Here is a 12,406-nt window from a genome sequence, read left to right on the forward strand (position 1 = left end):
ATTGAATAAAAATAATGTATCTAAGGCTTTGTATAGATGTATTTATTACGTATTTGTTGATAATTCATTTGTTTGTTATTGTTCTTATTTGTGTGTATTTATGCGGTTGACTATTTATTATGTGACTATTTACCAAAAGCTAAAAATTGGCAGCAAAACATAATCACAATGCCTCATCTTTTCATTTTAGCCCTCCAGGACTTCAGTTTTCAACCCAGTAAAAGGCCTTGAAAAGTGAGTACTACATTCATTTATCCAAATGGTTAGGGAGCGCCAACACTACTTAACGGGAATGTGTACCCCCCGACGCAAAGAGGGACCTACTCACTCGTTGAAGATGAGATCGGGGGCAAAGTAGAGCATCTGTCCATTGGTGTGTTTGTAAGAGCGCCAGCTGAGGCAAAAAGACGACAGACACATCCACGAGTACTGGATCAGCGTAATTTGGTCCTCGATGGGCAGGCCTCGAAAACCTGCCACAAAATAAACAAAGTCAATCCCAAATCCCAACCAATTTTCTCAAGTGCTCCCTTAATTCTCGTTATGTGGAAATCCCAGCTTTTATACACCCGGGATTGAACTCACGACCCCAGAACTGTGAGCCCAACATGCTAAACACTCATCCGCCGGACTCCAATTTTGATTTAATTTAATTCAATTAGTATGTACATTTCCTTACATTTTTATTTATTTAATTTTACTATTTTATACACCCAGGATCGAACCCATGACCTCAGAACTGCGAGCCCGACAAGCCAAACACTCAGCCACCGTGCTGCAATTTGGAGTTAATTTCATTCTGAGTAAATACATTTTCCTATAAGGTTTTTTTTTATTTTATTATTTAGTACACCTGGGATCAAACCCATGACCTCAGAACAGCGAGACTGGAACACAAACCACTCATCCACTGCACTGAAATGTGTATTCAATTTAATTAAATCAGTATATATATTTCCCTACATTTTTTTTAATTTTATTTTATTATTTAATACACCTGGGATCAAACCCACGATCTCAGAACTGCGAGACTGAAACGCCAACCACTCAACCACCGCGCTGCAATTTTGATCCAAATTTAATTCAATTAGTAAATACATTACCCTATAAGGTTTTTTTTTTAATGTATTTTTGTATTTAATTTTATTATTCTACACAGATTTAACAGGCTCCCGACTTGTAAACGAACGTAGTGCTATTCCCCCTCACAGAACATCTTTATCTCATCTAACTGCACTTTAATGAGGCGCATCAAAGGCAACATCTGGCCTTCGCCACTGTGGCAAATGCCTTGGCTCTTATAAATCCTACTTTCTATTTAATGGTCAAATAGGATTTGATCAGTAATCTCATGGCAAGATTTGCAACCCGCTTTCCAGGGCCGGACAGCCAGAATAACTTCTTCAATTGAAACGCAATTGCATTACAAGAGTCTTTGCATTTACATTTTATTCGGCGGACATTTAATAAAAAAATGGGAGGTCAAACGTGCGTCGCGGATATCTAAGACACTTTATTTTAGATGTTTTTAAATATATGTTTTAGATCATTAAATTTAATATAAATATATACTCTTAATTTTAATTTGATCCTAAAACAGAAAGTTGGCACCCATGATTTACTTTGTCGGGCCGCACAAAATGATTAGGCGGGCCAGATATGGCCCCCGGGCCGCCACATTGACACCCAATCCAATTGAAGATAAAGGAATTGCATCATAATTTGCTGTTTTCGTTTTTCCAGTATATATATTTTTTTAATATATTCACCCTGTTGGGTATTAAGTAAAAACTTCTGACGCCGTTAATTTTTCTGAGTTATGATTTTTTTCATTAGAATTCTTGTCCCTGTCCCTCACCGGAACCGGTAGTTCGCTAATCCATGCCATGCTATGCTAAGCTAGCTCTGGGAGCGCGTTTTCCTGGGGACGTAAAACATTTATTTCTAACTTAAATTGGAGTTTTAACGGCCATATTTAGACACTTTGAGACAGTGTGGTGACGATGAACACACCTAACTGCTTGGGGTGAGTCATTATTGAGTTTTCGAGTATATTTGGACGAAAAACAGCGATGCACCTCATCTCCGCCGAGACGCTGTATAATGGCGGCCTCAATCAAAGCAAGTTCGGCTTGTTAAAAGGAAAATTGGCTTGTGAGGTGAAACGTAAGTTTGCCTCTTTTTTTGCTCAAAATGTGGCGGACTGTGGCATTTATTGTCGTTTATTGCGCTGAAATGCAGAGATAAATCATAAATGCAAAAAAAATTGAAGCACCAGAAGAACCTGGAAGCTCCGGGGACTCGCTGTCTCGCCCGGCCGCTCGATGCGCACCTTTTTTGGGGCACAACACACGGGGATCCCCGCTCTCAGACACGACGTAACTTTTGACTTTTTAACCCAAAAGGTGGCACCACGAGACGTATTGAATGGCGCAACCCCACCCTAAAATGCGCAGATAAGGTGTACAAGTGCGACATGTTTTGGTGAGTACAATTATTTTTCATATTTTATTGTTTTTGGAACCGGGCACTCGTCTTCTCGCTTGGCCGCCCGAAGCTCACCTTTTTCCGGGGACAATACGCGAGGATCCCCGCTCTCGGACACCACGTAACTTTTGACTTTTTTTTTTAACCCAAAATGTAGTACCCTGAGATGGATTAAATGGCGCAATTCCACCCTGAGATGCGCAGATAAGATATACAAGTGCTACATGTTTTGGTGAGTACAAATATTATATGGATTGGGTGTCAAAGTGGCGGCCCGGGGGCCAAATCTGGCCCACCGCATCATTTTGTGCGGCCCGAAAAAATAAATCATGTGCCAACTTTCTGTTTTGGGATCAAATTAAAATGAAGAGTACAGTAGTATAATAAATTTCATGATTTCCCCCTTTTAAATAAATAATTGTCATTTTTTAATCCATTTTTTCTGTTTTGAGTTCAAAAATATTTTTGTAAAATCAAAAAGATATTAAAAAGCTCAAATAAACATAGTTTTATATCTATAAAAAACTAAATATCCCGGGCTTTTAATTCAGTTCTTTTAATTCAATCTACGGCAAAGTTAAGCTAATGGTGAGGGCCTTATTCAATGATATTTTCATCATTTGACTTTGAAAACGGCGGTCGGCACCAACCTGGAAGTACTTTGGCCCACTTGACCAAGCGCACCATCTGCTTGCCGGCCAGGCAGTTGAGGCTGGACAGCAGGTGGTCGGCGGTGTCGGGCAGCGTGCTGTCGAAGCCCGAGTACACCACCTCGGGCTCAATCAGCTCCAGCACGCTGCAAATGGACGGCGGTAGGAAAGGTGCCACCGTTGCAGGACCGCGGGAGGCCACCAGTGCGCCCGCGCCGCCGCCACCGTTGGGGTCCTTTTCCGTTGGCGGAAAGTCCGCGCCGGGCGCCGCCTGGCTCTCCTTGCCGACCTGTGGGTCCTCGCCGACGCTCTTTAGCTTGCCCAACTTTTTAGATTTGCGAGCTGTAGGGAAGAGCCCACAATTTGAACACCATTTTCTCAAATTTGTGACCAATCGAGATTAACGTATTAATTGGAGTATAATGCGCAAAAAAATTTTGACCCAAAAAATTGAAGCAAAGTTTGGGTGAGCGTTATACTTGAATAAATATGGTAATAGCCAATTCTTTCAGTTTTTAACAAATATGTCGACGCCAAGTCCTAATTTTAATTCTGTATATTTTGCTTAGAATACTTAATTTTTTAACCTCAATTTTGCAGCTGCAAAAACCACAAAAAAATGGAATTTGGGTTAAAATTTTGATAGATTTTCTCATTTAATAATGACAAATTCATTAAACTAACTTGGATTTTTGTAAAAATCACATGAAATAACTATGAAATGAAAATACACTTGGGTTATTATTATTTGTATTTAATTATTACCAAAACGCATGTTTCCGTAGTATTGACAGCGCTAGACGTCCGACCCATTTTGACATGGGAGGGAGGGGGCAAGTATGCTCATTGGCCCCTCCCTCCCAGTCAAAAAGGGTCGGACGTCTAGCGCCGTCAATGGCGGCCAATAGTTGAGCGGTCCCGACCTCCAAGGTTCATCCCAGCCTGGAGGCACTTTCGTACGCGGCACGCCGGGCAGTTTTTCCGTCGAATCTTGTCGATGATGCAGTCGTTCCTCCCGGCACAAAGGTAGTTGTGCTGCCCTAACACACAAAAAAACATTCCCAGAAAGTTAAACATTTTAAAAACTAAAAGTACTGCATTCTACGGACTATAAGTCGCACATTTTTGGCAGTTTGTGTGGGCCTTATAGTACATACAGTATTTTCTTGCAAATAAGACATATTTGTCACTAGAAAAAATTAAGGGTGCGGCTTATATGCGCACAAGACTTAGTGTTGCTATACTCTTTTTCACCAGTAGATGTCAGCAAATCAATGTTTACTATTTTTGGGTTATTTTCTGTTTTGCAGTAAATTCCTTATGATGTTGACCCTTATAATGTGCTTTTGATTCATACACTATCTCAGAAATACTATGTGAAGTGACTTTTTAAAAGATTTTCCATTAAAAGTAACACATTTGTACTTGCTATTAAAACCATGAACAGGTAAGTGAAAATTGTGAATCAGGGGGCGGCTTATATGCGAGAAATTGTAAAAGTCAACGATTTTTAGTCGATATTAAGGGTGTGGCTTATACGCAGTGGCATCTTATACGCGATAAAATACGGTTTTAATCTTTCAGCTGCCCTATTAACAAAAATATGCCAGAATTTTTGCTAACACAGTTAAGCTAACATTGAAAGCACTGTTTTGAACCAATAGGATTGCAGCTATGAAATTGAGCTAACGCTAACTTGCCTGTTTTTCCCTTTTTCCTCAATTTCTCAATCTATCTTTTCTTTTTTTTCCCCCCGACTCGAAGCGCCATACGCCTACATACACACACACACACATGTATTCCGTGCCGCTCCACTTGGCAATTTTGAAAAGAAAAAACGTACATGTACACCCCCGCGCACACACTCTCACACACATATATACACACACATACATGATGGCGACCCCCGCAAGTTGAGCGTACGACCCGGCGTTTGTGCGTCGCTGCCTCTTGTGTGGTTTTCACGCACTTTTTGTGGCACGGAGCGCATTTTGCGATTGGCGCGCCCGACGCCGAGGAGCACGGGCGGCGCGCTGCGGGAGGAAAAGCGCCAGCTGTAGCCCCGCTTCACTATTTCTGGCAAAGTCACGTGACCGTTACATAAGGCCATTTTTCTCGCTCCAAAAAGCAGTAAACTGCGACACAGGAAATACGAGGCGGGCAGCAGCGGCGAAGTACGCGGCGGCCATAGGGGTGTCGGAGCGTCGCTTGGGGTTGGTCGCCAATGACGGCAAGGGGGGTCTGATTTGTTTGGAAGGCCTCATTATAACTTTTTTTGTATTTAGTGCTAAGTGCTATTAGCAAGAGTGGCTTTTGCTAACTAGTTTCAGCATGTGTTTTCATATTTTTATGAATTAAAAAAAATAATAATAATGGAAAAAATCACACTTGCGATTAATGAAGAGGTTTCTATATATGTATTTTAATGTAATATTAATAGTTTTCTACAGCATTAATTAACCTTGAAACAACTATCAATTTTGTCTTTTAACTTTCCCTGCTAATCCTTTAAAAAATACTATTTTCTAATCCCATAATTCATTTTTGAGATTCCCCAAACCTGACCTTTGACCTCACAACCCCACATTTTAACCACACAATTTTTGCCAATACTACCATCTTCTAACCAAACCTTCAACCTTTTTACCCCCCTCCCCCTCCTACTCTAAATAAATCTGACATCTATTCCCATCCATACCAACCCACCTATAAAAAAAACCCCACCAACCCCCCCCCCCCCCAAAAATCAATTTCTAAGCCTTTTCCAGCGTCCACCCATAGGTGTCACCCTGGATCCGACCCCTTCCATCCTTTCCTGTACATTTTCCCATCCACACAACAAGAATACCTTTCGACAATGTGGGTCACCCACACAAAAACACACACATATACAGTAGTTCCATCCCCCCCTACACACACACACACACACACACACACACACACACACACACACACACACACATATACAGTAGTTCCATCCCCTGACATACACACACAAAACACACACGCACTCAAACACACACACACAAACGCACACACAAAATACACACACAAACACGCAGTCAAACACACGCACACACAAACACACACACACACACAAAATACACAAACACACACAGTCAGACACAATATACACAAATATACACACAAAATACACAAACACACACAGTAGTTCCATTCCCCGACACACACACACACACACACACACACACACACACACACACACACACACACACACACACACACACACACACACACACACACACACATGGGTACGCGTCTAGAGCCTTCGCCATTTGTATTTCGCGAGACGTGTCGGCGAGGTGGCTGCGCTCCAGCTGTTGTTACGCAACCCCTCTTTTCACACACACACTCATACACACACACACACATTTAAGCCCCGTTGCGCGCCGGGAAAAAAAGGAATCGGACACCCCGAGAACGCGCAGGCGTCCTCGCCTGACCTCCCTTTTGGGGCCAGCGGGAGACGTCAGCGGGCTGGCAAGCGGGCCGCCGCCGTCCGTAAATCTTCGCCATTCACTTAGACGGACCGGCTAAAAGCGGAATGTTATTAGCCAGCGCCGACGCGCCAAGCCGCCCGTGACATGCGAATAATGCGCTGGCGTCCCGACGCCGATGCGCCGCGCCGAGATGTTTATTGGGCGCAGCTGTTCTTTGTTAAAAAAAAAAAAATACGGCGACGGGGGAGCGCTAGCTGTTTTCGCACGTTGTTAGCGACGGGTTTAGACTCGCGCCGTGTGGGAAAAATCATAAAAAATGCCGGGTGGAGTTGGTTAGTGGAGATGGAGTTTGTCAAAAGTTGGATATTTTGCATGGGATTTTATTTAATTTGTTTAAGGGTGTCAAAGTGGCGGCCCGGGGGCCAAATCTGGTCTGCCTCATCATTTTGCGCGGCCCGGGAAAGTCAATCATGAGTGTCGACTTTGTGTTTTAGGATCAAATTTAAATGAAGAGTACAGATTCATATTTAATTATTCTGAATTTCCCCCTTTTAAATTAATAATTGTAATTTTTTAATCCATTTTTTCTGTGTTTTAGTTCAAAAAATATTTTGTAAAACCTAAAAATATATTTAAAAAAACTAAAATAAATATTTATTTTAGATCTATTAAAAACGGAATATTTAGGGATTTTAACCCAGTTCTTTTAATCCATTTATTTAAAAAAATAGATTAAAAAAAATCCACAAAAAATCTATCAAAAACTTATGTTACTGAAGCACCATCCCATTTTCATTTGGTCACAGTATTGTTTATATTTTTTATTTATACATATATTTTCCAATTTTTTCTTGCCAATAAGTCACCATTAATTCAGCAGTTTTTTTTGTCATATTTTTTTACCGCCTAAATATGATTAGGTAATGAACAAGTGAAATGACTTTGGCGGACATGAGCCAGTCGTCGGTTCCAATGTCGCATTGGCAAGAGTCGGCAAAATAATTTCAAAATACGCATCAAGCTTTCGTCTTTTTTTTGGTACGGGCGACAACGAGCTCCCTCACGTCACCCCGAGAAGCAAATAGAACCATAAAAGCCGGCGGCGGCGGGCTGATGGTCGCTCTCCGTTGCCCTCGTCTCGTTATCCGTCTGACTTTTTCTTTGTCCTTCCTCGCCGTCCTCTGACGTGTCCATTCCTCTCTCTTTGCATTTATGGGATGGGGAGGGGCTTGTTCGTTAATGCGTCATCTCAATTTTAGGATTTATTTCTTTGAATTTGATTGAAAATGTTTTCTGACTTTTGAGTTTAAAGCAGTATTTTTGTTCGCCGAATTCCATGACCAAAACTCTTGAAAATTCTCCCAAAAATGCTAACAGGTTTCAATTTAATTTTGTCAACAAACATAATTTTTTGGTGGACTTCTCTGTGATACCCCCGGACACCCCTAAAAACAACAAAAATATTCATGTATTTACATATTTAATGTACATATGTAATTACATATTTTACAAGTATATATATGTAGAGGTTTATATAGATTGTTTGATGTTATGATTCAGTTATTTGACATTTTATTATCCATTTATGTCATATTTGGTCTTGTTTTTAGTACAAAGGTTTTTTTTTAGATTTAAAAGTATGTTTGTGTATGCTTTTTATTTATTTGACTCAATGTTTATATTTTATTCACATTTTTTGAAGGGCTTAATTGAACATTGATTCATTTACAACAACTTATGATTTATTTCCTTTTTTATTATTTGATCAAAAAATTTTAGTTCCTCATAAAATGCAAATATTTAAATTTTAAATGAACTTATTTTCACTTTCATTACAGCACTCTTGATGAAAACTGAATCCAATACAAATGCATAATACAAGCAAGTAAAAGGTCATGTGATCTGTTCATATCAGGCTCCTTACCTTCCACGGCTCTTTTGAAGAAGACCTTGCAGCTTCCACACGTCACCACGCCGTAGTGGCAACCCGAAGCCTCGTCTCCGCACACCAGGCAGACCTTGGCCGTGGACGAAGGCTGCCTCAGCGGCGAACTGCGAGGACACCACGCAAAAAGGTCAGACACAGTTCGAACCCCATTTTGAGTCGCTTCACAAAAATCAACTCATACTGAGTCACTTTTTGGATTGACTCTTTAGCAATTGAATTGAATCAATTGGATTTACCCACGCCTTTAATGGCCAATAAATAAGTCAACACTATTTGTCCTCTATATTTATTATATTCATTCATTTTCTGAAGTACGTCTTCACAAAGGGGGTGCTGGAGCCTATCCCAGATGGGCACCAAGTAGGGGACACCCCAGCCAATCGCAAGGCTCGAGAAGCCAAACCAATCAGTAGCTAGTGTTAGCTAATTTCGACTGTTAGCCACCTAGCCTAGCATGCTTGTTTTGGGATGTGGCGAGGAGACCAGACTACCCGGGGAAAATCCACGCAAAGGCTCGAGAAGACAAAGGAGGACAACCAATCAAGAGCTAGCGTTAGCCAATTTAGACTGTTAGCCACCTAGCATAGCATGCCTGTTTTGGGATGTGGTGAGAAGACCAGACTACCCGTAGAAAACCCACGCGAGAACATGCAAATTCCAAACAATGAAGACCAACATGGGTTCGAACCCAAGACCCCGGAACTGCGTGGCAAATTGCTAACCACTCTTCCACCCGACTGCCATTTTTTTTACCTAATGCAAAATGTCACTCATTGAGCTGCAATACACAAATGAATGAATCTTTGTAACCCAAAAGTGTGAAGCACCACAAAAATCTCCAGCCTCGAGGCACTTTGCCTTCCTCTTTCCGGCCGCCCAAAACTCTCTATTTTCTGCCTCAACCGCACAAATTTTCTAATTTTAGTACTATTAAATACATTTTAGTACTATTAAACCACTAGTTATTTGTTAATAGATGGCAAATCATAACAAATAATAATAATAAGAGAAAAATATGTTATGTTATGAGCCCGTTGCCGTGCAAAAAGTCAGATTTTAGTACTATTAAACCACTACTTACTTGTCACTTTGTAAATAGATGGCATATTAGAACAAATAAAACAGTTTTTCCGATCCAATATCCTATTTTTGGTGTTTTTTTCCAGAGGGTTGGAACTAATTAATTTCTTTTTAGTTCATTTCTATGGGAAACGTTCATTTGAGTTACAAGTAAATCGACATACAAGCTCCCATCTCAAGGTACCATTGTAATCTGCTTTAAAAATGACATCATCCAGTTTTTCTGTTTTGTAAAGTGTTTTGCCGGTTGGCCTATAAAGCGCTAACCTACTCTCAACAACAACACACACACACACACACACAGCCGACGGACATGTAGATGGGTACCCGTTGAGAACACCTTGTATCAAAACATCCAAAGTGGCCTCAGCTACCCTCTTTTTTTTTCCTGTGCTAATTGCCTCTCTGCCATCCAAATCAATGAGATGCAAGGTGATTGTCTGGTTAACATTCTCCTTCCGTCCTTCATCAGGGCAGCTGCCAACCTCTCACTCACATTTCCTTCCCCGCTCGGACGCCATCGCCGATGGAGAGCCGTGCCGCAATTCCACAAGGGGAACGGAAAATGACCTGGTACGTAAAATGTGTTGTGTTTTTTTACACGTCTAAGTATTTTTAAATGCTAAAATAAATGAGATTAGATTAGACTCAAATGCACTTTTTTTGCAGTAGCAATAGGGTGAAAACACAGACATTCAATTCATTAAAATTATTAAAAAATAAATAAATGGGGCCCCCAAAACCAAAAATAAATAAATAGGGCACACCAAAAATTAAAAGAAATAATTAAAAATGAATAAATAAGGCCCACCACTCCAAAAAATACATAAATAAATAAATAGGGCTCCCAAAAATTAAAAATAAATGAAATATATATTATTAGGGTGTCCCAAAAATAAAACAATTAAAAATAGGGCCCACCTAAAATAAAAATTAAAATAAATAAATGATTAGGACCCCCCAAAAATAAAAAAAATATAATAAATAAATAGGGCTCCCAGAAAATAAAACAATAAAAAATAGCCCCCCCCCCCAAAATAAAAACAAATAAAAAATAAAATAAATAGAGCCCTCCAAAAATAAAAATAAATGAAACAAATAAAAAGTGCCCCCAAAAAATACACATAAATAAATAAATAGGCCCCCCAAAATAAAAGAAATTGAAACAACTAAGTAAACACAAGCAAATGTCTCAAACGTAAACATTTATTTGTTTAAAATTCCCTTTTTGCGTTCTCGTCACCAAAACTTTTGCAAACCTTGTTTAGCTTGACGTGAAAATTTGGGAGAATAATGTAAGCAACTTCAATCTAATATGGGTAAAATTGAGGGGGGCAGAGCTTTTGTGTGCCCCTAAATAGATTGCACCCTAGGCGATGGCCCGCGTTGCGCATAGGAAAAACAGGCCCTACCTAGTGTTGGCTTTATCAAGATGTTTTGAGGAGCATTTTGTATGTAAACCCAAACCCTATCCTGACATGTTTTTTCACATGTTCCAGCTCAGAAAAACACGCAAAGGCTTTATCGTGGACGTGGGGGTGGCGATCGATAGCGCCGAGACGAAAAAGAACACGTGCGGCGGGACTCACATTAAGAGGCGGCCGAGCGGCCAGCCGGTCCGGTAGCAAGGTGACTTTCCCTCCCTCCCAACCCCCCCCAGAGGATTATATAGGTCAGTCACTGCGCGCTTACGAAAGCAGAGCTGACAACCGGCCGGCTGCGGTGACTGTGCAGAAAAGAAAAAAAAAAGAAAAGCCACCGGTCGCTAGTCGCTAGTCGACAGGGCAGCTGGTGCGCCCGACTTGCCAGCTTGAACACAAAAAAAATGGAAGGTTGCTTGCGAAGGACAGGAATTAAAAACATGGATCCAAAGACGTCCAATCGTTTTTTGAAGGGAGAGGTAAAGGAAAGTCAGGTGTACATAATGAACTGAGCCCGAAAAAAACTATTTTGGTCTTAGGGACTCCTAGATTAAAGTGTTTACTCTAACCTACGGGTGTCAAAGTGGAGGTCTAAGGGCCAAATTTGGCTCGTCGCATCCTTTTTTGCGGTCTGAGAAAGTAAATGAGTACCGACTTTTTGTTTTAGGATCAAATTAAAATAGATGGTATAGATGTATATTAAATTTCCTGATTTTTAACCCCTTTTTTAATCTATAATTGTCTTTTTTTATCAATATTTTCTGTGTTTTTAGTTCAAAAATTATTTGGTAAAATCTAAAAATATATATAAAAAAGCTAAAATAAAAGTAAATAATAAAAATAGCACAAATAATGTTTAATATTATTATTTTTTAAATAACATGACCTATGTATTTTTCAAAAATGTCTTTTTCTGTGTCTGTATTCTCACCCTGCTTTCCCCTACTAAATTTCCTCTCATAAACCCCTAAAAATACCCCAAAAATCCTCCCTACATGAACATTTTACCCCAAAAACGTCACATTACCAACTCCAAGCCCTCATATTCTTCCCATTTATATCATTTTTCGCGACAGGACCAAGTATATGGATAAAAAAAAGCCTCCTTCTTTCTTCCTTCCACTTACTATATTTTCCTGGTTCACCCTTGGAAAAGCCCAGGGCGGCTTCCTCATTGTTTTCCCAAGTCCTTTCATCTCTTAAAGATAACACACAAAGAGCGCTAACTGGTGTAGCTGATGTTTATTTCCCCCGACCGGCGGCGCGAGTACACAAAGCCCCTTTTTTTCAGACTTCTGATAATAATAGATGCAAAAGCCTGGCCGTAATACAAAGATGGCCGACACGTAACTTATCCTA

The 12,406-nt window shown here is 40.3% G+C and overlaps 1 protein-coding gene and 1 long non-coding RNA gene across 2 annotated transcripts in view; one reads left to right on the forward strand and one right to left on the reverse strand.

Annotated features, from left to right (window-relative positions):
- The window catches only part of nr3c2 (nuclear receptor subfamily 3, group C, member 2), a 40,513-nt gene that overhangs the window by 5,578 nt on the left and 22,529 nt on the right, over positions 1-12,406 (reverse strand). Inside the window, exons 3-6 of the mRNA XM_077719932.1 lie at positions 8,523-8,650; positions 4,061-4,177; positions 3,138-3,479; positions 329-473 (exon numbers count right to left, since the gene is read on the reverse strand). Of these exons, the coding sequence (XP_077576058.1) occupies positions 329-473; positions 3,138-3,479; positions 4,061-4,177; positions 8,523-8,650 (732 nt within the window). The remainder of the gene's footprint in view (positions 1-328; positions 474-3,137; positions 3,480-4,060; positions 4,178-8,522; positions 8,651-12,406) is intronic.
- LOC144198746 (uncharacterized) overlaps positions 8,519-12,406 on the forward strand; it is a 30,401-nt gene continuing 26,513 nt past the window's right edge. Inside the window, exons 1-2 of the long non-coding RNA XR_013326777.1 lie at positions 8,519-8,673; positions 10,099-10,199. This is a non-coding gene — a long non-coding RNA (uncharacterized LOC144198746). The remainder of the gene's footprint in view (positions 8,674-10,098; positions 10,200-12,406) is intronic.

This window comes from Stigmatopora nigra, chromosome 6 (genome assembly GCF_051989575.1).
Source record: "Stigmatopora nigra isolate UIUO_SnigA chromosome 6, RoL_Snig_1.1, whole genome shotgun sequence".
Lineage (NCBI taxonomy): Eukaryota > Metazoa > Chordata > Actinopteri > Syngnathiformes > Syngnathidae > Stigmatopora > Stigmatopora nigra.